Here is a 27,892-nt window from a genome sequence, read left to right on the forward strand (position 1 = left end):
CTTGCTTGAGCCTTGCCATGTGGTGAGTTTCAGTTGTATTGTGTTGCAAATCATGGGGGGATTGAGTGAGCTTGGTTGAAGCCTTAATTGCCCATTGACAAAGGTGGGGAGAATGAGTGAGCTTAGCTGAGGCTTTTAATGGCCCATTGACAAAGGTGGGGGGGAGTCAGGAAGTTGCAGGGAGCTCCTTTGTCTTTAAAATATGTTTCTCCATTTCTCATCCAGGAAGGTATAATATTCTGCTTTTTAAAATATTTCCTAGAATATTTCATTCTTCTAGGAGGGGGGTGGGTGCTAAATTCCTACATCACTTGTTGTTGTTGTTGTTGTTGTTGCTGTTGCTATTATTATTATTATTATCATTATTATTATTATTATTATTATTATCAGTAGCCCCAGCAGCCCCGTAAGAAATCTCAGCTCAGCCAGCCGACCGGCCCAGCCCAGCAACGGAGCTACCTGCAAACAGAGACAAGCCACTCAGCCAATCGCGGGCAGCCCGCGGACTGTACCAAAGCGCCAGGTGTGGCGGGGGGCGGGGGGGACAAGGTTGCAAAAACCGGGCTGTAAGGCCCTTCCCTGGGGTGGGGTGGGGGCCGAGAAGGGTCGTTGTCCAGTCTCCTAAACTCCCTCTCCCAAGCCTGAAACGGATAGTGAGGGGGGGGGAAGGTCTGTCCCACCCACCCCTATTGGAGAAACCCCCCTCCCCTCTCTTCTCTTCTTCGGAAGGCCCGAATCCTCATTTGAATGAAACGGCCGGTAGGGCTGAGGGTTCGTCCCCCTCCCTCCCTCCTCCCTCGACTCCGCCCCCCCTCCGGGCGGTGGGTGTGGCGCGTGGGCCGGGCCAGGCGACGCCCCCGCCCCTCCCCTCGCGGAGGGGACAGGACCGGGCGCGCTGAAGATTGGGGAGGGGCAGCAGAGGCGCCTGGAAGCGATCGGGGGGGGGGATCCCGCCGGCCGTCTTTTATAGAGGGGTTCCCCCGGCTGGAGGGCTCGGCTTGGTGGGCAGGAGGCGCCAGGTGAGTCGTTCCCACCCCCCTCCACCTCCGGGCTTTTTTTTTGGGGTGGTGGTGGTCCAGCATCCTTTAGGGCAGGGGTCCCCAACCTTGGCCGCTTGAAGCCTGGTGGACTTCAACTCCCAGAATTCCCCAGCCAGCTTTGCTGGCTGGGGGATTCTGGGAGTTGAAGTCCTCCAGGCTTCAAGCGGCCAAGGTTGGGGACCCCTGCTTTAGGGTATTCTGGGATTTGGGGACCCCTGCTTTAGGGTATTCTGGGAGTTGAAGTCCTCCAGGCTTAAAGCGGCCAAGGTTGGGGGACCCCTGCTTTAGGGTATTCTGGGATTTGGGGGCTCCTGCTTTAGGGTATTCTGAGAGTTGAAGTCCTCCAGGCTTAAAGTGGCCGAGGTTGGGGGACCCCTGCTTTAGGGTATTCTGGGATTTGGGGGCTCCTGCTTTAGGGTATTCTGGGAGTTGAAGTCCTCCAGGCTTCAAGCGGCCAAGGTTGGGGACCCCTGCTTTAGGGTATTCTGGGAGTTGGAGTCCTCCAGGCTTAAAGTGGCCGAGGTTGGGGGATCCTTGCTTTAGGGTATTCTGGGATTTGGGGACCCCTGCTTTAGGGTATTCTGGGAGTTGAAGTCCTCCAGGCTTCAAGCGGCCAAGGTTGGGGACCCCTGCTTTAGGGTATTCTGGGAGTTGGAGTCCTCCAGGCTTAAAATGGCTGAGGTTGGGGGACCCCTGCTTTAGGGTATTCTGGGATTTGGGGACCCCTGCTTTAGGGTATTCTGGGAGTTGGAGTCCTCCAGGCTTAAAATGGCTGAGGTTGGGGGACCCCTGCTTTAGGGTATTCTGGGATTTGGGGACCCCTGCTTTAGGGTATTCTGGGAGTTGGAGTCCTCCAGGCTTAAAATGGCTGAGGTTGGGGGACCCCTGCTTTAGGGTATTCTGGGATTTGGGGACCCCTGCTTTAGGGTATTCTGGGAGTTAAATAATAATAATAAATAATAATTTAATTTTTATACCGCCCTTCTCCCGAAGGACTCAGGGCGGTTCACAGCCAAGTAAAAACCAACAATAAATAAATGCGATACAGATAAAACCTCTGTTTTATCTGTATCACATTTATTTATTGAAGTCCTCCAGGCTTAAAGTGGCCAAGGTTGGGAACCCCTGCTTTAGGGTATTCTGGGATTTGGGGATCCCTGCTTTAGGGTATTCTGGGAGTTGGAGTCCTCCAGGCTTAAAGTGGCCGAGGTTGGGGATCCCTGCTTTAGGGTATTCTGGGAGTTGTAGTCCTCTAAATAATTCCCTCAACACTGTCAAACTATTTACTAAATCTGCACTACTATTAATCGTCTCATCATTCCCCTCACCAATCTCTTTCCACTTATGACTGTATGACTGTAACTTTGTTGCTGGTAATCCTTATGATTTATATTGATATATTGACCACCATTTGTGTTGTAAATGTTGTACCTTGATGAACGTATCTTTTCTTTTATGTGCACTGTGAGCTTATGCACCACAACAAATTCCTTGTGTGTCCAATCACACTTGGCCAATAAAAATTCTATTCTATTCTATTCTGTTCTATTCTATTCTATTCAAGTGGCCAAGGTTGGGAACCCCTGCTTTAGGCTATTCTGGGAGTTTTAGTCCTCCAGGCTTCAAGTGGCCAAAATTGGGGGACCCCTGCTTTAGGGTATTCTGGGAGTTGTAGTCCTCCAGGCTTCAAGTGGCCGAGGTTGGGGGGCCGCTGCTTTAGGGGAAGATCGGGATGGGGCTGGGCAGGTAAGAGCTTCTTGGCTCCTGGCTGCTTTTTCCAAGCCAGGCTGGCAGTTCAAAAGGTGCAGCCTAGGGAACTTTTGCTGCGGATCTCCTTGTGGCTGCTTCATCACCCGAGGTTTTTAAGAAGAGATAATAGACAGTCGCTTCTCTAAAATGGTATATAGGGTTTCCTTCTTGAACAAGGGGGTTAGACTAGAAGACCTCCAAGGTCCCTTCCAGCTCTATTCTGATTCCGGGGCTGGAAACTCATCCAGGAGAGAAGCAACCTGGAATTAAGGAGAAATTCAAGGAGAATTAAAATTAAGGAGGAGTTGCTGCCGGAGGTTGTGGGTGCTTCTTCACTGGAGGTTTTTAAGAAGAGACTAGACAGTCCCTTAGAATAGAATAGAATAGAATAGAATAGAATAGAATAGAATAGAATAGAATAGAATAGAATAGAATTCTTTATTAGCCAAGTGTGATTGGATATACAAGGAATTTGTCTTGGTGCATATGCTCTCAATGTACATAAAAGAAAAGATATCTTCATCAAGTTGGTCATGGATGCCACCGTCTTGATTTTTTAATGCCCTCTTCCAGTGTCATATGAAGGTGGATATTTTGATTTCTTCCTTCCTTTCTTTCTTTCTTCCTTCCTTCCTTCCTTTCTTTTTTTGGCAATTCCTGAAATTTTGACGTCAGAATAGAATAGAATAGAATAGAATAGAAAATACGGAATGGAATGGAATGGAATGGAATAGAATAGAATAGAATAGAATAGAATAGAATAGAAAATACGGAATGGAATGGAATAGAATAGAATAGAATAGAATAGAATAGAATTCTTTATTGGCCAAGTGTGATTGGATATACAAGGAATTTGTCTTGGTGCATACGCTCTCGGTGTACATAAAAGAAAAGATACCTTCATCAAGTTGGTCATGGATGCCGCCGTCTTGATTTTTCAATGCCCTCTTCCAATGTCATATGAAGGTGGATATTTTGATTTCTTTCTTTCTTTCTTTCTTTCTTTCTTTCTTTCTTTCTTTCTTTCTTTCTTTCTTTCTTTCTTTCTTTCTTTTTTTTTTTGGCAATTCCTGAAATTTTGCTGTCAGAATAGAATAGAGTAGAGTAGAGTAGAGTAGAATAGAATAGAATAGAATAGAATAGAATAGAATAGATTTTTTTTATTGGCCAAGTCTGATTGGACACACAAGGAATTTGTCTTGGTGCATATGCTCTCGGTGTACATAAAAGAAAAGATACGTTCATCAACAACTCTAAGGTACAACACTTAATGATAGTCATAGGGTACAACTAAGCAATCAGGAAACATTATTATAATTATTGGCGGAGAGCTGCTGAAATCTTTTTGTTCTCTTTTGTGCTGGTTGATGGTCTCTTTTGCACAATCTGCAGATGCTGTTCGTGTCTACATGTCTATTGATGGCTGATTTATCCGAGGGCCAGGTTTTTTTAAAAAATCCTGGCATTTTTGGTCTAGGATGGTCACAGAAGTGGGATGGAACCCTCAGAGGTCTTCTAATCCAACCCTCATCCAGAGGAAAGGCTACCCACTGGAGGGAGGGAGGGAGGGAGGGAGGAACCCCCAAACCCGAGCCTGCCAAGTTCAAACCTGTTGCTTTTTCAGTGTTGCTTGGGTATGATATTGCATTTTTCGCTGTCCTTCTCGCAGCAAACATTGGCTGAGGCTGATGGTTGGATATTCAACCGGTACAGCTTCACTTCCCAATGTCTGTGACCTTAGAGGAGTGGACATCTAAAGGTCCATCCATGTCCCCCCTCGCCTTCGTCCGAGCGATGGCTTAATTAGCTGGCACTATCAGCTATGGCAGCAAACTAGCGAGCGTCTGCCAAGTGACTCTGTCAGCCGAAGAAAATATGCTTTTAAAAGTAAAAAAAACAAAAAAAACCTCTGATGATCACGTGGCTCAGCTGGGGCCGGGGGGGAGGGGGGGCAGTGATTTTTGCTATCGGTTCTTCAAACCACCTGCCGCCATCGCTACCGAATCGGGCGATCCGGTCCGAACCGGGAGCATTTCACCCCTGCATTTAAGAAAAAGGTACAAAGTTGAATTTCAACCGGACGTTATTTATAATGCCCGTTTTGGGCCTTCTATGTATTTCCACAGGGCTTTTAAAATTCTGATTTCCCGCCTGCAACGCCGAAAACCCATCCGTACGACAACCATGCCGATTCTAAGGAGCAGGTTGGGGTCCGCAGAGCACAATATTGCAAGCGAGCTTTCCAGCATGCACGAAACAATATTTTCCAGTGAAATACTGCCTTCTGACATCAGTTCGACAGAGGCGGTTGTGAAAAATGGGTATCAAGACCCCCTGTACCTCAGTGCCGCCCAGATTTTCCAGAGCGTCCGTAATGAAAAACCTCACGATAAAATCCTGGTGAAATACGGAACCGGGCCATTGCCATCTCTTCCGGATTTCAAAGACGAAGAATTCCAGCGATTGTCCTATGAACTGGCGTTCAGTGCTCTAAAATGTAAGTAGAAAACGCATTTATGGGCCTCGGAGTCACTGGTCAGGGTTCCAAGTAAATACGCTCATAACAATCAGAACTTCGAGGCAAATAGATTCCTCAAAGAACAGTTTTGTTGAATTAGATCATATTAGCTGTTGTGTCTGTGCCCCCCGAGCCGGGCCCCTTGCCAGAAAGTGACTTGGAAAGTGAGGGGGAAGGGCCGTCAGGACTTACTTCGGGAGCACCGGCTTCCCTGGCTCAGCTCCAGGAGCCAGAGGCAGGCCAGGTGGAGGAGATAACGAGGCCTCCGTCCCCTGACTCTTTCCCCCCCAGGCCACGCCTTCAGACCCAGCTGATGGCAATCAGGCTTGGTTGGACCCTAGGTTTCGTAGGCAGGAGAGGCGGGAACAACAGAAGCAGGGGTGGGGCAGGCCTAGGAAGTGCTGAGTCATGGAGCTACACCCCACAGGATATAAAACCAGCGAGGGCTGCTGTGCCTCTTCGTAGCAGGCAAATCAACTGCTTGACTAGAGCTGAAGAACTGTTTGTTGACTCATCGGCATCAAGGGAGATAACAGACGCTCGCTAGTTTGCTGCCAGAGCTGATAGTGCCGGCTAATTAAGCCATCGCTCGGACTGAGGCGAGGGGGACAGAACATTAGCATAAATTGGTGGAAACTGACTCTAAAGTTTCCCGCGGTTTTTATCTAATTAAAAGTAAACATTTCCCCCTCTTTCCAAACAAACAGTCACATGGTCCAATCATGTGGCTGTCCAGTTGCTTGGTAACATCATTCCTCCTCTTCAGCCACCTGTTGGGATGTCCTTGGTTCTCAAGGGAAAGTATTTTGTTTTGGCTACAAACCCCCAGCCATCTCTCATTCCCTCCTCTCCCTTGTGGCAACCCTGAAGCCTCAAAGACGGCCTCAGTCAGGGCAACTTCAGAGTTGACAGCAGAAACAAATAGATTAACGCTTGCTATAAAGGAGAAAGAACAAACTGAATATTATATGACATGGGAGTTATTTTTCGGATGGTTGCAGGGGTGGAATCCAGCAGGTTCTGGAGAACCGGTAGCAGAAACTTTGAGCAGTTCAGAGAACTGGCAAATACCACCTCTGCCTGGCCCCAGAGTGGGGTGGGAATGGAGATTTTGCAGTATCCTTCCCCCAGGAGTAGGGAGGGAATGGGGATTTTGCAGTATCCTTCCCCCAGGAGTGGGGTGGAAATGGAGATTTTGCAGTATCCTTCCCCCAGGAGTGGGGAGGGAATGGGGATTTTGCAATATCCTTCCCCCAGGAGTGGGGTGGAAATGGAGATTTTGCAGTATCCTTCTCCCAGGGGTGGAGTGGGAATGGAGATTTTGCAATGTCCTTCCCCCAGGAGTGGGGAGGGAATGGGGATTTTGCAGTATCCTTCCCCTGCCACGCCCACCAAGCCACGCCCACAGAACCGGTAGTAAAAAAATTTGGATTTCACCGCTGGATGGTTGGAAAATAAATAGAAGTTAGAAATAACCGGAGATCAGTGAAATATACAAAAAATGTTAAGATAAAGAAGTAAGCAAGATGATGATTCTTATTAATATGACTGTTAAGATTATTATATTTAATATGATGATAATTATATTCTTACTAGAACAGGGGTCTCCAACCTTGGCAACTTTAAGCCTGGTGGACTTCAGCTCCCAGAATACCCCAGCCAGCTTTGAATTCTGGGAGTTGAAGTCCACCAGGCTTAAAGTTGCCAAGGTTGGGGGCCCGTATACTAGAAGATACATTAAGAGAGAGAAATGAATAGATGTATTATGCTCATTATTATTACTGTAAGATCAGAGAATCAGGATCAATGCTGTTATAAATCTTGAGGGTTATTGCACAGATTTATACCCAGACGACACGCCGTTTAAGGGAAGATGGAATGTTTAAGTTAAAAACATTAAAAAAAAACCTATTACAAAAAATAAATATTTTAAAAATTGTCAATTATAAAAAATGCATCGCTTCCCAAAGGAAAAAAAAAGAGAGAAAGAATTGGACGCGATCCATGCAAACATAACTCCGTCGAATCTCCCAACACTTTGGAGCAATGTTCCATTTTTAAGCGTTATCCCGAAAGGTCAGTCATGAGTGAAAGTGGGCTCGCGAGAGAGTTACCCGGAGTAACCTGCAAAACAGAGAATGCTATGTCTGAATCGGTGTGCCAAACGATAGGAACCCAGTCTGAGTCCTTGGAAACGGCCGAAAATGGTTCCCCAGTGCAAGGGGGGGAGGATCTGTTGTTTTCTCGCGGTGATCTTGTCACCTCCATGGCACGGGTGAAAATCCAGCAGGTTCTGACAGGTTCTGGAAAACCGGTAGCGGAAATTTCGAGCGGTTCAAAGAACCGGCAAATACCGCCACCGGCTGGCCCCAGAGTGGGGTAGGAATGGAGATTTTGCAGTATCCTTCCCCCAGGAGTGGGAATTTTGCAGTATCCTTCCCCCAAGAATGGGGAGGGAATGGAGATTTTGCAATATCCTTCCCCAGGAGTGGGGTGGGAATGGAGATTTTACAGTATCCTTCCCCCACGATTGGGGAGGGAATGGAGATTTTGCAGTATCCTTCCCCAGGAGTTGGGTGGGAATGGAGATTTTGCAATGTCCTTCCCCTGGAGTGGGGTGGGAATGGGGATTTTGCAGTATCCTTCCCCAGGAGTAGGGTGGGAATGGAGATTTTGCAATGTCCTTCCCCCAGGAGTGGGGAGGGAATGGAGATTTTGCAATGTCCTTCCCCCAGGAGTCGGGAGGGAATGGGGATTTTGCAGTTTCCTTCCCCCAGGAGTGGGGAGGGAATGGAGATTTTGCAGTATCCTTCCCCCAGGAGTGGGGTGGGAATGGGGATTTTGCAGTATCCTTCCCCCAGGAGTGGGGAGGGAATGGAGATTTTGCAATGTCCTTCCCCCAGGAGTGGGGAGGGAATGGGGATTTTGCAGTGTCCTTCCCCCAGGTGTGGGGAGGGAATGGGGATTTTGCAGTGTCCTTCCCCCAGGAGTCGGGAGGGAATGGGGATTTTGCAGTTTCCTTCCCCCAGGAGTCGGGAGGGAATGGAGATTTTGCAGTATCCTTCCCCCAGGTGTGGGGAGGGAATGGAGATTTTGCAATATCCTTCCCCCAGGAGTGGGAGGTAATGGAGATTTTGCAGTATCCTTCCCTCAGGAGTGGGGTGGGAATGGAGATTTTTGCAATATCCTTCCCCCAGGAGTGGGGAGGGAATGGAGATTTTGCAGTATCCTTCCCCCAGGAGTGGGGAGGGAATGGGGATTTTGCAGTATCCTTCCCCCAGGAGTGTGGAGGGAATGGAGATTTTGCAATATCCTTACCCCAGGGGTGGGGAAGGAATGAGGATTTTGCAATATCCTTCCCTCAGGAGTGGGGTGGGAATGGAGATTTTGCAATGTCCTTCCCCCAGGGGTGGGGTGGGAATGGAGATTTTGCAGTATCCTTCCCCAGGAGTTGGGTGGGAATGGAGATTTTGCAATGTCCTTCCCCTGGAGTGGGGTGGGAATGGGGATTTTGCAGTATCCTTCCCCAGGAGTAGGGTGGGAATGGAGATTTTGCAATGTCCTTCCCCCAGGAGTGGGGAGGAATGGAGATTTTGCAATGTCCTTCCCCAGGAGTCGGGAGGAATGGGATTTTGCAGTTTCCTTCCCCAGGAGTGGGAGGGAATGGAGATTTTGCAGTATCCTTCCCCAGGAGTGGGGTGGAATGGGATTTTGCAGTATCCTTCCCCAGGAGTGGGAGGAATGAGATTTTGCAATATCCTTCCTCAGGAGTGGGAGGAATGGAGATTTTGCAATATCCTTCCCCAGGAGTGGGAGGAATGGAGATTTTGCAATATCCTTCCCCAGGAGTGGGAGGAATGGAGATTTTGCAGTATCCTTCCCCAGGAGTGGGGAGGGAATGGGGATTTTGCAGTATCCTTCCCCCAGGAGTGTGGAGGGAATGGAGATTTTGCAATATCCTTACCCCAGGGGTGGGGAAGGAATGAGGATTTTGCAATATCCTTCCCTCAGGAGTGGGGTGGGAATGGAGATTTTGCAATGTCCTTCCCCCAGGGGTGGGGTGGGAATGGAGATTTTGCAGTGTCCTTCCCCCAGGAGTGGGGAGGGAATGAAGAGGTCAAGCTATTCTCCAAAGCACCCGAAGGCCACACAAGGAATAATGGATGGAAACTGACCAAGGAGAGATTCAACCTGGAAATGAGGAGAAATTTTCTGACAGTGAGAACCATCAACCCATGGAACAGAAGTTGCCTTCGGAAGTTGTGGGAGCTTCATCACTGGAGGCTTTCTGCCATCGGACTGCCATCTGCCAGAAATGGTGTAGGATCTTCTGCTTGGGTGGGGGTGAGGGGGTTGGACTAGATGACCTCCAAGGTCCCTTCCGCCTCTGTTATTCTGTATCTGCCTATCTATTTTCAGGTGGTTCAAACGTTTTGACCCGTCTCTGATCCTTTGAAGAGCACTTTGCGATCGCTTGCAATGCCTTTCCTTATGGTCTTCCTTTTCTCTCCTCCAGATCAAGACGTTTTGGAATACGTGTTGATAGACAGTGGTGTTTACCCCTTGCAATCGATAGTAAGTAGACACCGAATTCGTTTTTTTCAAATATCAAGTCTTGTTCGCCTTGCCGCATAGTTCAAGCAAATCTTATCGGAGACGCCCTGGATTTCATGCTAAAAAATAAAATAAATACGATTTTCATATATCGTTTGGAAGTTCCAGCCCAGTTGGTGCAGGGGACACTAAAGCCATCATCCTAGGCTGGGCATTTTGCAAGAGATCAAAAAAACCGCACAATGGTGCTTGGAGATGTGCAATCAAGGTTTCATGCGTGGTCCAAGGCAGGTTCCAGGTGTTTCGTCATGACCCACATCTTAAGTTTTTGGATCCCTCCCCTCGGACATGACTTCTGTTCTCCAAAACATTTTCTTGAGCCCAGTTTATTCAGTTCCGAGCCGCGGTGGTGCAGTGGTTAGAGTGCAGTACTGCATGCTACTTTCTGCTGACTGCCGGCTGCCTGCAATTTGGCAGATCGAATCTTACCAGGCTCAAGGTTGACTCAGCCTTCCGTCCTTCCGAGGTCAGTAAAATGAGGACCCAGATTACTGGGGGCAAGAGGCTGACTCTGTAAACCGCTTAGAGAGGGCTGTAAAAGCACTGTGAAGCGGTGTATAAGTCTAAGTGCTATTGGTATCTTCCTTCCTTCCTTCCTTCCTTCCTTCCTTCCTTCCTTCCTTCCTTCCTTCCTTCCCAGTATTGCAGGCTGCCAACTGCCAGCAATTCAATCCTGACAGGTTCAGAGGTTGACTCAGCCTTCCATCCTTCCGAGGTTGGTAAAATGAGGACCCAGATTGTTGGGGGCAAGAGGCTGACTCTGTAAACTGCTTAGAGGGGGCTGTCAAGCTCTATGAAACGGTATATAAGACTAAGTGCTATTGCTCCTTCCTTCCTTCCTTCCTTCCTTCCTTCCTTCCTTCCGTCCGTCCGTCCGTCCGTCCATCCGTGATGGCACAGTAGTTAGAATGCAGTATTGCAGGCTTAGTCTGCCAACTGCCACCAGTTCAATCCTGACAGGTTCAAAAGTTGATTCAGCCTTCCATCCTTCTGAGGTGGGTAAAAAACGAGGATCCAGATTTCTGGGGGCAAGAGGCTGACTCTGTAAACCGCTTAGAGAGCGCTGTAAAACACTGTGAAGCGGTATATAAGTCTAAGTGCTGTTACTATCTATCTACCTTCCTTCCTTCCTTCCTTCTTTCCTTCCTTCCCTCCCTCCCTCCCTCTCTCCTTCCCTCCCTCCCTCCTTCCTTCCTTCCTTCCTTCCGTAATGGCACAGTAGTTAGACTGCAGTATTGCAGGCTAATTCTGCTGATTGCCAGCAGTTCGATCCTGACCAGTTCAAGGTTGACTCGGCCTTCCATCCTTCCGAGGTCGGTAAAACGAGGATCCAGATTGCTGGGGGGGGGGGGGAAAGAGAGGGAGAGGGCTGTAAACCGCTTAGAGAGGGCTGCGAAGCTCTGTGAAGCAGGATATAAGTCTAAGCGCTATCGCGATTCCACGGGAATAAATAACCTGCATCACAACTGGGTAACTTGGGCGTTGCCTGTAAGATGACCACGGAGGTGTGCAATAAAGACTAAAACTCCCAGCCTCTCCACATCTGCCACATTGGGAAAGTATTGTTTACTTTTCAATCTCGCCAGGCTAAATTCTGCCCGATTGGATGGCGGCTGTTTTGACTTCATTCTACGGCCACCATTGAGCCTAACGTTTCCGTCGCTAAGCCAGACAATTGTTAAAGGAGTTTTGTCCCCCGTTACGACCTTCCTTGCCACCGTTGCTAAGCGAACCGCTATAGTGGTTCAAGTTGGTAACCTGGTCACTAAGTGAATCTGGCTTCCCTCCCCCGTTGACGTTGCCCGTCAGAAGGTCTCAAAAGGGGATCACCCGACGCCCCCTGGACGCTACCACCGTCATAAATATGAGTCGGTTGCCAAGCAACTGGATTTTGATCACATGACCACGGGGTGGCTGAAACGGTCGTAGGGGTGAAAAACGGACACATGTCACTTTTTCCAGTGGCCGTTGTAACTTCCGAATGGCCACTAAGTGAACGGTTGTAAGTCGAGGACTGTCGATATTGATGTTTCTTGGCCTTGATGTCCATCTCTATAATTCTATAAGCACCTCCATAACTGTCTGGTTCGGTTCTGCAACCCAACAAGAAAAACACAGACTTCAGAGGATAATTAGAACTGCAGAAAAAATAATCGCTACCAACCTGCCTTCCATTGAGGACCTGTATATACTGCACAAATCAAGAAGAGGGCCGTGAAAATATTTGCAGATCACTCGCATCCTGGACATAAACTGTTTCAACTCCTACCCTCAAAATGATGCTATAGAGCCCTGCACACCAGAACAACTAGACACAAGGACAGTTTTTTCCCAAACGCCATCACTCTGCTAAACAAATAATTCCCTCAACACTGTCGAACTATTTATTGAATCTGCACTACTATTAATCTTCTCATAGTTCCCATCACCAATCTCTTTCCACTTATGACTGTATGACTGTAACTTTGTTGCTTGTATCCTTACGATTTATATTGTTTTATTTGTTTCCTAGTATGATTTGATTGCTTATTAGCAACCTATAACTATCACTAAGTGTTGTATCGTATGATTCTTGATTAATGTATTTATGATGACTATGATCATGATCTATCACATCTTTTATGTACACTTTACGCACTGAAGACAAATTCCTTGTGTGTCCGATCTCACTTGGCCAATAAACAATTCTATTCCATCTGGTCCTCTTGCAGTCAGATGACTTGACCAGCTTAGTCGTGGTGATGCTGTATGACCTTCAGGACCGGAAGTTTGAAGCTCGCTCGATTCCCGAGGACGAAGAAACCGTAGCAGAAGTTCAAGAAGTGGAGCATTATCTATGCAGGTAGACCTCCAGAAAGCACAGGGCTGCTGGGCGTGAAATCGAATTTTGTTTTCCATGTGGAAAAAAAATAAAAAGAGATGCCTGGAATCCTATTATTATTTAATTATAAAGGTTTGCTCCTGGTTTGTTGTCCAGCGACAAGAATCTAGGCGATTCTTCAGCACTAGAAGGGAGTGGGGTTTCCTCTCTGAGAATTCTTCCTCTTCTTCTCCTCCTCCTCCTCCTCCTCCTCCTCCTCCTCCTCCTCCTCCTCCTTCTCCTCTTCCTCCTCCTCCTCCTCTTCTCCTCCTCCGCGTCCTCCTCTTTCTTCTCCTTTCCCTCCTCCTCCTCCCTCTTCCTCCTCCTCCTCCTCCTCCCTCCTTCTCCTTGTTCCCCTTCCCCTCCTCCTCTCCCCTTCTAGTACTGATGATGTTCCCTAGTTGGGTCATGAAACTTCCGCAAGAAAACAACCAAGCTCAGGGAGAACCAAGGACCCCAGAGTTCAACCCTGAGCTACAATTATTTTCTTCTAAATTGTGCTTTGGCCAACTATCCTTCATTTTGAAAAAAAATCATGACTGTGTCTCAAGAAAACTGTCTACCTCTCCTGCAGGGGTGAAATCCAAATTGTTTTACTACCGGTTCTATGGGCGTGGCTTGGTGGGTGTGGTATGGCTTGGTGGGGATGGCAGAGGAAGGATACTGCAAAATCTCCATTCCCACTCGACTCTGGGCCCAGCCAGAGGTGGCATTTGCCGGTTCTCTGAACTGCTCAAAATTTCCGCTACCGGTTCGCCAGAACCTGTCAGAACCTGCTGGATTTCACCCCTGCTCTCCCGGGGCCAAGGGTTCCTCGCCGTAATTTCGATGCTGATATTTGAGCAAGGCTGGAATTCCTGTTCTCGTACGGACGAAGCCTGAAGCTCAAATGTTCTTCCTTTCGGAATCTCTAGTTTTAAGACCAAGCTGGCCGCTGCGTTGGCGAGATGCCGAATCAAACACGACGCTCTTACCATCGAGCATATTCTACCAGAAACAATTCGGAGACAAGAGCAGAGGGCTTCAACTTTGCCAATCTACACCTGGGTGAACACCTTGAAAATCAGGTGAGCTCTACGGACTTCTTGGTTTTTCTTTTCTTTTGCCCGCCACTTTCCTTCAAGTTAAAGTTAAAGGTTCTCCTTGCACATATGTGCTAGTCGTTCCCAACTCTAGGGGGCAGTACTCATCTCCGTTTCAAAGCCGAAGAGCCAGCGCTGTCCGAAGACGCTGTTCCCTTCCCACGAAAGGTGGTACCTGTTTTTCTACTTGTATTTTTTTTAACCTGCTTTCGAACTGCTAGGTTGGCAGAAGCCGGGACAAGTCACGGGAGCTCACCTGTAAGGCGGCACTAGGGATCCGAACAGCTGAACTGCCAACCTTTCAATCGACAAGCTCAGCGTCTTAGCCACTGAACCACCGCGTCCCACTTCTTCAAGTTACAAATGTGCAAAAATCTTGACGTTCGGTGACCGTGACTTTTAAACCAGGGGTGTCAAACTCAAGGCCCAGGGGGCAGATCCAGCCCAATGGGCGCTTAGATTTGGCTCGCGGGGCCGCCCTGGAAACAGCAAAGGACCGGCCCAGAGTGCCTCTGCCAGCGAAAATGCAGCTCACGAAGGCCGTGGACGGCCTTCCCGAGCTCCGTTTCCACTAACGAGGGCTGCAGGAGGCCGTCACAGCCAAAAACAGGAGCCCATTTTCTCTGGCAGAGCGCTCGGGCCGCCACAGGCGCTCCCGACGCGAGTGACGTTGAGCTGGCCACGCCCACCCTCGCCACGCCCACCAGTGGTAGAATTCAATTTTTTTTACTACCGGTTCTGTGGCCGTGGCTTGGTGGATGTGGTGTGGCTTGGTGGGTGTGGCAGGGGAAGGATACTGCAAACTCCCCATTCCAGGGGTGAAAGGCTCCCGGTTCGGACCGGATCGCCCGATCCGGTAGCGATGGTGGCAGGTGGTTTGGAGAACCGGTAGCAAAAATCCTTGCCCCCCTCCCCCCGCCCATGCCCAGCTGAGCCGCGTGATCCTCAGAGGTTTTTGTTTTTTTTTTCACTTTTAAAAGCATTTTTTTCTTCGGCCGAAAAAAATGCTTTTAAAAGAAGAAAAGAAACGCCTCTGACGATCAGGCAACTCAGCCCGGGATCGTCAGAGGAGCCTTTTAAAAACGGGGCAAAACTGACCGAACCAATTTCTCACTCAGCAACATAAATTCAGGGCTCAATTGTGAGCTGTACGTTGGGGACCGCCTGTACCTACAAACCTAAGGGTGATTATTTTGTTGTCGTCGTTGTTGTTCTTTTTTCGCTTTCGCCAATGTGCCACGTTTAATAACCTTTGTGGTTTCTTGTTACAGCCTGGAAGAAGTTCACGGCTTCTTGCAGAAGGAAGGCTTCGTGAAAGTAGAGTCCATCTCCAATTTTGACGGTTACACATATTGCCAGGACAAACACTGCGAGGATGGACTCATTTTCCCGTCTTCCCTTAAAGAAAAGCTGCTGACTTCGGAACTCTACACCGATCACAAGCTCCTCTTGCAAGTAAGGGAAAAGAGGGTGCACTCCAGTGGTGGGATTCAGCCGGTTCGGTCACATCCGGTCCAGTCCGGTTCGGTCGAACAGGCAGTTAAATTGCTGGCTTTTCTCCGCCCATCCCCACTCCGCCCTGCCCCAAGAGTCTCCACGCATCCCATTTTGGCTGTCAGGTAAGTGCAGGGAGGCCTCCTAGGCCCCAAATCGGTGTGTTGGGGGTGCTGCATGTCCACACACCCACCCCCCCGTGGTCCGTTTTTGCTCCCGTGAGGTGCAAGAGGCCAAGGGCTGCCTATCACACTCCCTGGCCACGCCCACCATGGCCAGGCCCACCCAGCCGGTCATTAGCGCAGAGAACCGGTTGTTAAATTATTTGAATCTCACCACTGCTGGACTCTACTGAAGAAGTCTTTGAATCCTTCCAGGATGATGGTCCCCCCAAAATACAGATGGCTGTGAAGCAGTATATAAGTCTACGTGCTATTGCTAGTCCGTCCTTCCTTCCTTCCTTCCTTCCTTCTTTCCTTCCTTCCTTCCTTCCTTCCTTCCTTCCTTCCTTCCGTGATGGCACAGTAGTTAGACTGCAGTATTGCAGGTTAATTCTGCCGTCTAATAATAATAATAATAATAATATTTTAATTTGTATACCGCCCTTCTCCCGAAGGACTCAGGGCGGTGCACAGCCAAAATAAAATACAAAAAGAACAATACATATAATATTAAGAACCCCTTAAAAAACTTATTCAATTGGCCAAAAATTTAAAATACAATAACACCCTATAAAATTTACAAAAATTTAAAACCCATAAAAGCAAATTAAAATTTTTTAACATCAAGCCAGTCCAGCTAAACGGAATAAATAAGTTTTAAGTTCGCGGCGAAAGGTCCGAAGGTCGGATAGTTGACGAAGTCCAGGGGGAAGTTCGTTCCACAGGATAGGAGCCCCCACAGAGAAGGCCCTCCCCCTGGGGGCCGCCAGTTGACATTGCTTGGCTGACGGCACCCTAAGAAGTCCCTCTCTGTGAGCAGAACTGCCAGCAGTTCGATCCTGACCAGTTCAAGGTTGATTCATTCTTCCATCCTTCCGAGGTCGGTAAAATGAGGATCCAGATTGCTGGCGGAAAGATGCTGACTCTGTAATCCGCTTCGAGAGGGCTGTGAAGCTCTGTGAAGCAGTATATAAGTGCTATTCCTATTGCCCTTCCCTTCCTTCCTTCCTTCCTTCCTTCCTTCCTTCCTTCCTTCCTTCCTTCCTTCCTTCCTTCCTTCTATCCATCATCCATCCATCCATCCATCCATCCTTCCTTCCTTCCTTCCTTCCTTCCTTCCTCTTCCCTCATTCCCTTCCTTCCTTTCCTCCTCTTCCTTCCTTCCTTCCTTCCTTCCTTCCTTCCTTCCTTCCTTCCTTCCTTCCTTCCTTCCTTCCTTCCTTCCTTCCTTCCTTCCTTCCTTCCTTCCTTCCTCTTCCCTCCCTCCCTCCCTGGGTTAGAATGCAGTATTGCAAGCTAATTCTGCCGACTGCCAGCAGTTCGATCCTGACCGGCTCAAGGTCGACTCCGCCTTCCCTCCATCCGATGTTGGTAAAACGAGGACCCAGATTGCTGGGGGCAGGATACTGACTCTGTAAACCACTTGGAAAGGGCTGTAAAGATTATGAAGTAATATGTAAGCCTTCAAGTGCTCTCGCTGTCCGTCAAAGCATCGTTTTGACTCAGGTTACCCGACCTACGATGCCATATGGTCCCAGAACAAGGCACGCGGTTGGCGAGCTGAATAATTCCCACGCCGGTGTTCCCCTCTCGTCCTTAGGATAACTCCCGGAATCTGGCGGTACATTCGGTGAAATCTCTATTGAATATGGACGACGATGTTTTAATTGCACAAATGGGATCCTGGCTCACTGTAGCTCACATGTCGGTGCTGACCAATCAGGAGACTTCCCGGGTGTTTGTATGCGGAGTGAAGTCTGCAGCCCGAGAAGCTGAGTTGAAGGATCTCTTTGCACGCATGGAGTGTAAAAGTAAGTACCAGATCAGTAGCATTATTTTGGTATAAAAGCCTGACAGAGATTCTCCTTCCTTCCGTGATGGCACAGTAGTTAGACTGCAGTATTGCAAGCTAATTCTGTCGACTGCCAGCAGTTCGATCCTGACCAGTTCAAGATTGATTCATTCTTCCTTCCTTCCTTCCGTGATGGCACAGTAGTTAGACTGCAGTATTGCAGGTTAATTCTGCCGACTGCCAGCGGTTCGATCCTGATCAGTTCAAGGTTGATTCATACTTCCATCCTTCCTTCCGTGATGGCACAGTAGTTAGACTGCAGTATTGCAAGCTAAATCTGCCGACTGCCAGCAGTTCGATCCTGACCAGTTCAAGATTGATTCATTCTTCCACCCTTCTGAGGTCGGTAAAATGAGGATCCAGATTGCTGGGGCAGGATACTGACTCTGTAATCCGCTTCGAGAGGGCTGTGAAGCTCTGTGAAGCAGTATATAAGTGCTATTCCTATTGCCCTTCCTCCTCCCTGGGTTAGACTGCAGTATTGCAGGTTAATTCTGCCGACTGCCAGCGGTTCGATCCTGATCAGTTCAAGGTTGATTCATACTTCCATCCTTCTGAGGTCAGTAAAATGAGGATCCAGATTGCTGGCGGAAAGATGCTGACTCTGTAATCCGCTTGAGAGGGCTGTGAAGCAGTATATAAGTGCTATTCCTATTGCCCTTCCTCCTCCTCCCTCCCTGGGTTGGACTGCAGTATTGCAGGTTAATTCTGCCGACTGCCAGCGGTTCGATCCTGATCAGTTCAAGGTTGATTCATACTTCCATCCTTCTGAGGTCAGTAAAATGAGGATCCAGATTGCTGGCGGAAAGATGCTGACTCTGTAATCCGCTTCGAGAGGGCTGTGAAGCAGTATATAAGTGCTATTCCTATTGCCCTTCCTCCTCCCTGGGTTGGAATGCAGTATTGCAAGCTAATTCTGCCGACTGCCAGCAGTTCGATCCTGACCAGTTCAAGATTGATTCATTCTTCCTTCCTTCCTTCCTCTTCCCTCCCTCCCTCCCTGGGTTAGAATGCAGTATTGCAAGCTAAATCTGCCGACTGCCAGCAGTTCGATCCTGACCAGTTCAAGATTGATTCATTCTTCCATCCTTCTGAGGTCAGTAAAATGAGGATCCAGATTGCTGGCAGAAAGATGCTGACTCTGTAATCCGCTTCGAGAGGGCTGTGAAACTCTGTGAAGCAGTATATAAGTGCTATTCCTATTGCCCTTCCTTCCTCTTCCCTCCCTCCCTCCCTGGGTTGGAATGCAGTATTGCAAGCTAATTCTGCCGACTGCCAGCAGTTCGATCCTGACCAGTTCAAGATTGATTCATTCTTCCATCCTTCTGAGGTCGGTAAAATGAGGATCCAGATTGCTGGCAGAAAGATGCTGACTCTGTAATCCGCTTCGAGATTGCTGTGAAGCTCTGTGAAGCAGTATATAAGTGCTATTCCTATTGCCCTCCCTCCCTCCCTGGGTTAGAATGCAGTATTGCAAGCTAAATCTGCCGACTGCCAGCAGTTCGATCCTGACCAGTTCAAGATTGATTCATTCTTCCATCCTTCTGAGGTCAGTAAAATGAGGATCCAGATTGCTGGCAGAAAGATGCTGACTCTGTAATCCGCTTCGAGAGGGCTGTGAAACTCTGTGAAGCAGTATATAAGTGCTATTCCTATTGCCCTTCCCTCCCTCCCTCCCTCCCTCCCTTCCTTCCTTCCTTCCTTCCTTCCTTCCTTCCTTCCTTCCTTCCTTCCTTCCTTCCTTCCTTCCTTCCTTCCTTCCTCTTCCCTCCCTCCCTCCCTGGGTTAGAATGCAGTATTGCAAGCTAATTCTGTCGACTGCCAGCAGTTCGATCCTGACCGGCTCAAGGTCGACTCCGGCCTTCCCTCCATCCGATGTTGGTAAAACGAGGACTCAGATTGCTGGGGGCAGGATACTGACTCTGTAAACCACTTGGAAAGGGCTGTAAAGATTATGAAGTAATATGTAAGCCTTCAAGTGCTCTCGCTGTCCGTCAAAGCATCGTTTTGACTCAGGTTACCCGACCTACGATGCCATATGGTCCCAGAACAAGGCACGCGGTTGGCGAGCTGAATAATTCCCACGCCGGTGTTCCCCTCTCGTCCTTAGGATAACTCCCGGAATCTGGCGGTACATTCGGTGAAATCTCTACTGAATATGGACGACGATGTTTTAATTGCACAAATGGGATCCTGGCTCACTGTAGCCCACATGTCGGTGCTGACCAATCAGGAGACTTCCCGGGTGTTTGTATGCGGAGTGAAGTCTGCAGCCCGAGAAGCTGAGTTGAAGGATCTCTTTGCACGCATGGAGTGTAAAAGTAAGTACCAGATCAGTAGCATTATTTTGGTATAAAAAGCCTGACAGATAGTCCTCAACTTACGAACCACAATGGAGCCCAGCATTTCTGTCACTAAGCAAGATTGACGTTACGCGAGTGTCACCGCAATCTTCCTTGCCACAATTGTTAAGTGAATCACCGCGATTGCTCACCGCGATTGCATGGTTGTTAAACGAATCTGGCTTCCCCGTTGTTGGACAGTCACGTCAAGGGGAAATCGCATGACGCCGAGAACCCTGCGACCGTCATAAATATGAACCTCGGTTGCCAAGCTCCTGAATTTTGCTCAGGGTCGCCGTAAGGGTGGCGCGGTGACCTAGAGATGGAGCTCTCGCCTCACAATCAGGAGGCTGTGAGTTCGATCCCAGGTAGAGGCAGATATTTCTCTCTCTGGGCACGATGGGAATATATCTGCTGAACAAAACTCCGCATTGGCGACAGGAAGGGCATCCGGCCATTAAAACACTCTCCTAGTTCCGTTCAGTTGCCCGGACTCTACCCCACAAGGGATTACGGGGTCCTTACATGATGATGACTGTAGGGATGCCTCAACGGTTGTGTGGAAAAAAAAACAACGGATCCTGCGTCCCTTTTTTTTGGTGCTGTTGTGACTTTCAGCGGTCACTCAACAAATGGTCGTACATCGAAGATGACCGATTCTTCCAGGAAGCGTTTGTTAACCACTTGTGAAAGTTTCGATTCTCTTTCGTGCGAATTTTCTCACTCCAGAGCTGCAACGGAGAGTGAGAATGTCAAAGGCGCTGTCAGGAAGACCCCCGACGAAATAAAGCTCTGAGGCTTGAGGTTCCTCAAAGTTCCAATTTATTAGAGATGCCATGTTGGCACAGCTGGGAAAACCTGAATCTGAAAGCTTCCAGGTTTTCCACCCCCAGTTGTCAGTTCACAGCCCTGCCCCAACACCCGCAAGTTCATCACATTGTCCAGTCATCTCTTCACACTCAATTGGATACTGTCTTCATGCGGTCTCCATCAGACGCAGGCAAAAGTCCTTGAATACGGAATGTTGTTATGACTAACTTTCTACCGCTCCAACAACAACCCCCTCCCAACTTCCCCCAGCTAAAATATGTGGCGGTTAAGAAGCAAAAAGAAAATTGCCTTCCAAAAACTGACAGGCGGGTGGTCTCGGCTGCAGCGTCCCTTCGGTCCCGTTTCTAACTTGCGTTGTCTTCTTTTTTTGTTTTTTTCCTCCTCCTCCTCTTCCCACTTCGCCAGATATTGAGCTGCTTCACGAAGAGTTTGCCAACATCGATCCCACGTCTTCCAAGCTGCAGAAAGTGAAAGTGATTTTGCTGCTGCCTCGCTGTTCGGGCCTGGGGGTCAGCAATCCGATCGAGTTTATTTTAAAAGAGCACGAAGGTAATTTTCCAAAGGTTTACGATGCCCAGCTCTAGGGAAGGAGGCTTCCTTTTCTGTGGCATTATCTAAATCCCCTTTGGTCTCCTTCTCCTTCTCCTCCTCCTCCTTATCTATCTTCTCCTTTTTTTCTCCTCTTCTTTCTTCCCCTTCTTCCTTCTCCTCTACCATCCTTATCTATCTTCTCCTTCCTCATCTCCTACTCCTTCTCCTTCTTCATCCTTAGCCGCCAGCATTCGAACGGGGTCCTCATACATGGTGCGAGGTGCTGCCAAAACGCTGTTGGTCCGCCAGCAGGGGCTGTCCTGGAGCAAGAGGGCGTGGCCCATCGAGCAGCCGAGCCGGAAAGAAGGTTAATCACGAAGGCCACCTTAGCCCGGTCGTCTGGGAAATCCTCTGGCCTCATAGCCATGTAGAGCTGGCACTGTCCCAAGAAGGTCGGGAACATCTCAGGCTGCCCAGAAAACTTATCCGCACGGTTATCGGGCACTTGCGACGAGGAGGAGGTGGGAGGATGGGGGCTGCAGGCACATTCCTGGCAGCAAGTTGGCCTGCCAAGTGAGCCACTTGCTGCTGGAGCTGTTGATTAGCCGCTTGTAGCTGCTCTAACTGCTGCTGTACCTGCTGCTGATCCATCTTTGGTGGAAGATGTTTTAGTCAGGTCTTGGACAAAATGTTCTGTTTCCTTCCCCAATACTCCCAGCAAAGAGTCCGTCAGAGGCCTTCCTTTTTTCCTTTTATTTACATAGATACATGTCCTGGCCACGTCTACCCACGGGCCTGCCAAGTTTCTGGAGATAACGAGGAAATTATAGATAAGGCCAGAATTACTCACGAATATATTCTTCCTCCATTGAAATAGTTAGCTCGCCAATTCATTAGCTCGCCAACTCATTACTTTGTCCAACACAAAAAACCAGGAAGTCCCGCCTCCTATTTATAGTCTCTGCAGATGTCACTGCATGACAATTATGACTTGGCTTTGTCCCAACTCTTCTGCTGCTGCGCACGGCGATTACGTCTACGTGACCTTGCATCGCTCCAAAACTGTTCTTGGGGCGTTGCCAAATCAGAAGGAGGCTCCATGGAATCAGGCTGTGCCGGCCCCTCCCCATCCCTTTGAGTGGGTGCCAGGGAGGGAAAGGGCTCAAGAGAAGCAGGGCTGGCCAGGTCTTCTCCCTCACTTTCTGAATCATCCGAGTCCAGGAGTCCGGGTCCAGGAACCTGGGTCACAACACTGGCTTCCCCGTTGTTGGACGGTCACAAAAAGGGAAATGGCATGACGCCGAGAACCCTGTGACCGTCATAAATATGAACCTCAGTTGCCAAGCTCCTGAATTTTGCTCAGGGTCGCCGTAAGGGTGGTGCGGTGACCTAGAGATGGAGCTCTCGCCTCACAATCCGGAGGCTGTGAGTTCGATCCTAGGTAGAGGCAGATATTTCTCTCTCTGGGCACGATGGGAATATATCTGCTGAACAAAACTCCGCATTGGCGACAGGAAGGGCATCCGGCCATTAAAACACTCTCCTAGTTCCGCTCAGTTGCCCGGACTCTACCCCACAAGGGATTACGGGGTCGTTACATGATGATGACTGTAGGGATGCCTCAACGGTTGTGTGGGGAAAAAAACCCGGATCCCGCGTCCCTTTTTTTGGTGCTGTTGTGACTTTCAGCGGTCACTCAACAAATGGTCGTACGTCGAAGATGGCCGATACTTCCAGGAAGCGTTTGTTAACCCCTTGTGAAAGTTTCGATTCTCTTTCGTGCGAATTTTCTCACTCCAGAGCTGCAACGGAGAGTGACGCTGTCAGGAAGATCCCCAATGAACTAAAGCTCTGAGGCTTGAGGTTCCTCAAAGTTCCAATTTATTAGAGATGCCATGTTGGTACAGTTGGGAAAACCCGAATCTGAAAGCTTCCAGGTTTTCCACCCCCAGTTGACAGTTCACAGCCCTGCCCCACACCCGCAAGTTCATCACGTTGTCCAGTCAACTCTTCACACTCAATTGGATACAATCTTCAGGCCGTCTCCATCAGACGCAGGCAAAATGCCTTGAATACGGAATGTTGTTATGACTAACTTTCTACCGCTCCAACAACAACCCCCTCCCAACTTCCCCCAGCTAAAATATGTGGCGGTTAAGAAGCAAAAAGAAAATTGCCTTCCAAAAACTGACAGGCGGGTGGTCTCGGCTGCAGCGTCCCTTCGGTCCCGTTTCTAACTTGCGTTGTCTTCTTTTTTTGCTTTTTTCCTCCTCCTCCTCTTCCTGCTTTGTCAGGTGCTTTGGAAAATAGGTTGACCTTCTTCTTTTTGTGGCACCTCATCAAAGACTGGAAGACTGCTATCGTGCCCCCACCCCTAGTCCTTCTTTTCTTTAGACTAGCCAAACCCAAATCCTGCAACTGTTCTTCCTATGTTTTAGTCTTCAGGGAAATCATGACAGTCCAGCGAAGATGTCCACCACCCTATGGGTATTGGGAGGGGCTGGGCTTCCATTGCAGCAACCCCACATTGTGATAGTGGAAGCACCATTTCAATGCCTTGAAGGATATCTATTGCTATTCCCAGGAACCAGCCAACCAGCGGTTGAGTTTGGGCCAAAGTTAACTAAACCCAAGCCATGGTTTCACCCTGAACGGAAGGTGTTCCATAATAATTAGGTGACAGCAGAACCAAAACACGTGAATTCTAGAAAGTATAAACCATCTTTTTTCTAGAAGGAGTGCAGAGAAGAGCAACCAGGATGATGAGGGGACTGGAGGCTGAAACATACGATGAACGGTTGCAGGAACTGGGCATTGGCTAGTCTAGTGAAGAGAAAGACCAGGGGAGACATGAGAGCAGTCTTCCAATATTTGAGGAGCTGCCACAGAGAGGAGGGGATCAAGCTATTTTCCAAGGCACCCGAAGGCCAGACAAGGAATAATGGATGGAAACTGACCAAGGAGAGATTCAACCTGGAAATAAGGAGGAATTTTCTGACAGTGAGAACAATCAACCCATGGAACAGAAGTTGCCTTCGGAAGTTGTGGGAGCTTCATCACTGGAGGCTTTCAAGAAGAGACTGGACTGCCCTCTGTCAGAAATGGTGTAGGGTCTCCTGCTTGGGTGGGGGGGTTGGACTAGATGACCCACAAGGTCCCTTCCGACTCTGTTAATCTGTTACTATTCTGTTATTCAGAAGTTGTGGGAATTTCATCCCTGGAAGCTTTCAAGGAGAGACTGGACTGCTCTCTGTCAGAAATGGTGCAGTAGGGTCTCCTTGGGCAGGGGGTTGGACTAGATGACCTACAAGGTCCCTTCCAACTCTGTTAATCTGTTAATTAATTTACCACCCCTGGGAGCTTTGAAGAGGAGACTGGACTGGAGACTGGACTGTCAAAAATGGTGTAGGGTCTCCCGCTTGGGCGGCGGGGGGTGGGTGGGTGGGTTGGGCTAGATGACCTCTAAGGACCCTTCCAACTCTGTTAATCTGTGACTGATCTTCAACCGCCCTGCCTGATTTTTGGGAAGCCCCGCTATGTTTGCGAGGCTTTGCTAGCCGCTCCTGTTCATTTTAAACGAGAAGGCAAGATTGCCGTTGTTGTTTTGAGATGACCTCTAAGGACCCTTCCAACTCTGTTAATCTGTGACTGATCTTCAACCGCCCTGCCTGATTTTTGGGAAGCCCCGCTATGTTTGCGAGGCTTTGCTAGCCGCTCCTGTTCATTTTAAACGAGAAGGCAAGATTGCCGTTGTTGTTTTGCGACAAATATCCCGTTGTTGTTGCAGTAGTTGTTTTATTTAATTTCCTCCTTTAGATGCAGAGTTACTTCGAGATCTGTCTCAAGGCTCGGTAGCCGAAGACAAGCTAAGCACCCTTGCTCAACAGCAGTTGAAAGAGCTGACCCACGCAATGCAGTGTGAGTTTTTTATTTGTCATGAACTCAGTCCTGTAACAGTTAACGATTGTGTACCTAGAACAAGGCACCCTTCCCAGTTGTTGCTACCCAGCTCCTTTGTCTCTTATGAAAAGCAAAGATTTGTTTCTTCTGTACGCCAAGCCTCCAGTATTAGATCTTAGCAGACCGCGTGAGTCTGAGGGACAAAAATCTGAATTTTAAGCTCCCGACTCAAATGTTTCCCAACCTTGGCAACTTTAAGAAACCGAGAGTTCGACTCCCAGAATTGTACGCAAAATACAATCAAACAAACATTTCCCCACTATGGAAAGCAAAATACACAACATTTCGTGATCCAACCAGGTTGCACTGATGATGTTACCTAGCTGGGTAATAAAACGTCCACAAGGAAACGACCAAGCTGAGAGAGCACCAAGGGGTGAGGATTTTCTGAATTTGCAGCCTTTGCGCCAGCTTTTAGAAGTTTCTCCAAAGCTTGTTCTTGAATTGGAATAATTCCCTGGACTCATCCTGACCTTGAATCCCCGCAGTTGTCAAAGTCCAAGCTCTGGTCTACTGCACCTGCTCGTTGTACCCCGAAGAAAACGAAGTCGTAGTGAACAAAGCCTTAGCATCTGGAGCGGAAGGAGCAAAGGCCCAGCCGTACAAGTAAGGAACACAACTTCGGTTTTTACTTTCCTCAAAAAATTTTTCCCCCCACTAGTGCTGTTTGAATGGTTGCACGTGCAGAATCAGAATAGAGCCAGAAAGGGACTTTGGAGGTCTTCTAGTCCAGCCCCCTGCTCAAGCCGGAGTCCCTATACCAGTGATGGCGCAGGGGGGAGTCGCACGTGTACCCACACCTATAATTCTAAGTGCCCCGCGCGTGCGCACGCGACAACACCCCCCCTCCGCTGCTTCCTGCTTTTGGCCTTCTTGATTTCCTCTCCTAATTAATGTTAACGCCAAACCAAAATGGAACAGACCCACAATAAGAGGTACGAAACAATACAAGACTTAACAACCTCTCATTTAAGTCCTTGAGTGGCTCAGACTGCTAATGCAGTCTGTTATTAACACAGCTGCTTGCAATTACTGCAGGTTCTAGTCCCACCAGGCCCAAGGTTGACTCAGCCTTCCGTCCTTTATAAGGTAGGTAAAATGAGGACCCAGATTGTTGGGGGCAATAAAAGTTGACTTTGTATATAAATATACAAATAGAATGAAGACTATTGCTAACATAGCGTAAGCCGCCCTGAGTCTTCGGAGAAGGGCGGGATATAAATGCAAATAAATAAATAAATAAAAAATTTAGTGACTGTTTGATGTTAACCGTGGCACCGGAAAAAATTTGATCGTGGAACGTTTTTCACCCTTACGACCGTTGTGCGTCGAGTGATCAACAATTCAGACGCTTGGCATGTACGACGGTCGAAATCCGCTTTTGGATTTTGATCCCCTGATCCGCTTTTGTGACAAGCGAAGTCGAAGCGGAAGGCACATTCACTTTTAACAACCGCAATGATTCACTTAAAAACTATGGCAGGAAAGGCCATAAAACGGGGCAGCAAATGCCTTGCTCACGACTGGAAATGTTCTGTTTGTAGTCGTAAGCCGAGGACTCCCCATAACCTTCCCCTCTCTATCAACCCCAATGCGATGCTTCAATTCTACTAATGTCGACGGTCAACTTTCATTAAGCCTCCTTAGGGATCTCATGTTAGGCATCTCACTTTGCTCACCCTTCAAGGTGGAGGAGAAGCGAAACATCTTCGAAGCAAACCAAAGTCCGTTGGCCTTTTGAAAAAAACAACTTTGGGACAAGGTCTAACAGAATAATAGAGTTAGAACAGGTCTTGTAGGTCATCTAGTCCAACCCCCCCCCCCATCCAAGCAGGAGACCCTACCACATTTCTAACAGAGGGCAGTCCAGTCTCTTCTTCCAGGGATGAAGCTCCCACAACTTCTGAAGGCAACTTCTGGTCCATGGGTTGATTGTTCTCACTGTCGGAAAATTTCTCATTTCTAGGTTGAACCTCTCCTTGGTCAGTGTCCATCCATGATTCCTTGTCTGGCCTTCGGGTGCTTTGGAGAATAGCTTGATCCCCTCCTCTCTGTGGCAGCCCCTCAAATATTGGAAGATGGTCTCATAATATCCCCTGGTTCTTCTCTTTACTAGACTAGCCGTGCCCAGTTCCTGCAACCATTCATAGTATGTTTTAGCCTCCAGTCCCCTAATCATCCTGGTTGCTCTTCTCTGCACTCTTTCTAGAGTCTCAACATCTTTTTTATAGTGTGGCGACTAAAACTGGATGCAATATTCTAGGTGTGCTCTTACTAAGGCTTTATAGAGTAGTATTAGAACCTCCCGCTTGGGCGGCGGGGGTGGGTGGGTTGGGCTAGATGACCTACAAGGTCCCTTCCAACTATATTAGTCTGTTATTATTCTGTTATTCAGAAATTGTGGCAGCTACATCCCTGGAAGTTTTCAAGAAGAGTCTGGACTGCCCTCTGTCAGAAATGGTATAGGATCTCCTGCTTGGGCAGGGGGTTGGACTAGATGACCCATAAGGTCCCTTCCGACTCTGTTAATCTGTTACTATTCTGTTATTCAGAAGTTGTGGGAAATTCATCCCTGGAAGCTTTCAAGGAGAGACTGGACTGCCACCTGTCAAAAATGGTGTAGGGTCTCCCGCTTGGGCAGGGGTTGGACTAGATGACCTCTAAGGACCCTTCCAACTCTGTTAATCTGTTACTATTCTGTTATTCAGAAGTTGTGGGAAATTCATCCCTGGAAGCTTTCAAGGAGAGACTGGACTGGAGACTGGACTGCCACCTGTCAAAAATGGTGTAGGGTCTCCGCTTGGGCGGCGGGGGTGGGTGGGTTGGGCTAGATGACCTACAAGGTCCCTTCCAACTCT

The 27,892-nt window shown here is 48.5% G+C and overlaps 1 protein-coding gene across 2 annotated transcripts in view; it reads left to right on the forward strand.

Annotated features, from left to right (window-relative positions):
• The first annotated feature begins 420 nt into the window (after positions 1-420).
• The window catches only part of NSUN7 (NOP2/Sun RNA methyltransferase family member 7), a 35,163-nt gene continuing 7,691 nt past the window's right edge, over positions 421-27,892 (forward strand). Inside the window, exons 1-10 of one of the 2 annotated variants that reach the window (XM_058193595.1) lie at positions 421-523; positions 4,916-5,286; positions 9,824-9,882; positions 12,633-12,763; positions 13,696-13,848; positions 15,135-15,318; positions 19,481-19,691; positions 20,949-21,092; positions 24,891-24,992; positions 25,523-25,640. In XM_058193595.1, coding sequence (XP_058049578.1) covers positions 4,974-5,286; positions 9,824-9,882; positions 12,633-12,763; positions 13,696-13,848; positions 15,135-15,318; positions 19,481-19,691; positions 20,949-21,092; positions 24,891-24,992; positions 25,523-25,640 — 1,415 coding nt within the window. In that variant the 5' untranslated portion in view covers positions 421-523; positions 4,916-4,973. Of the gene's footprint in view, positions 524-877; positions 1,020-4,915; positions 5,287-9,823; positions 9,883-12,632; positions 12,764-13,695; positions 13,849-15,134; positions 15,319-19,480; positions 19,692-20,948; positions 21,093-24,890; positions 24,993-25,522; positions 25,641-27,892 lie in introns of those variants that run through there. The other variant, XM_058193593.1, reaches the window with a different exon arrangement.

The sequence above is a fragment of the Ahaetulla prasina genome, chromosome 8 (assembly GCF_028640845.1).
Source record: "Ahaetulla prasina isolate Xishuangbanna chromosome 8, ASM2864084v1, whole genome shotgun sequence".
NCBI classification, from domain to species: Eukaryota; Metazoa; Chordata; class Lepidosauria; order Squamata; family Colubridae; genus Ahaetulla; species Ahaetulla prasina.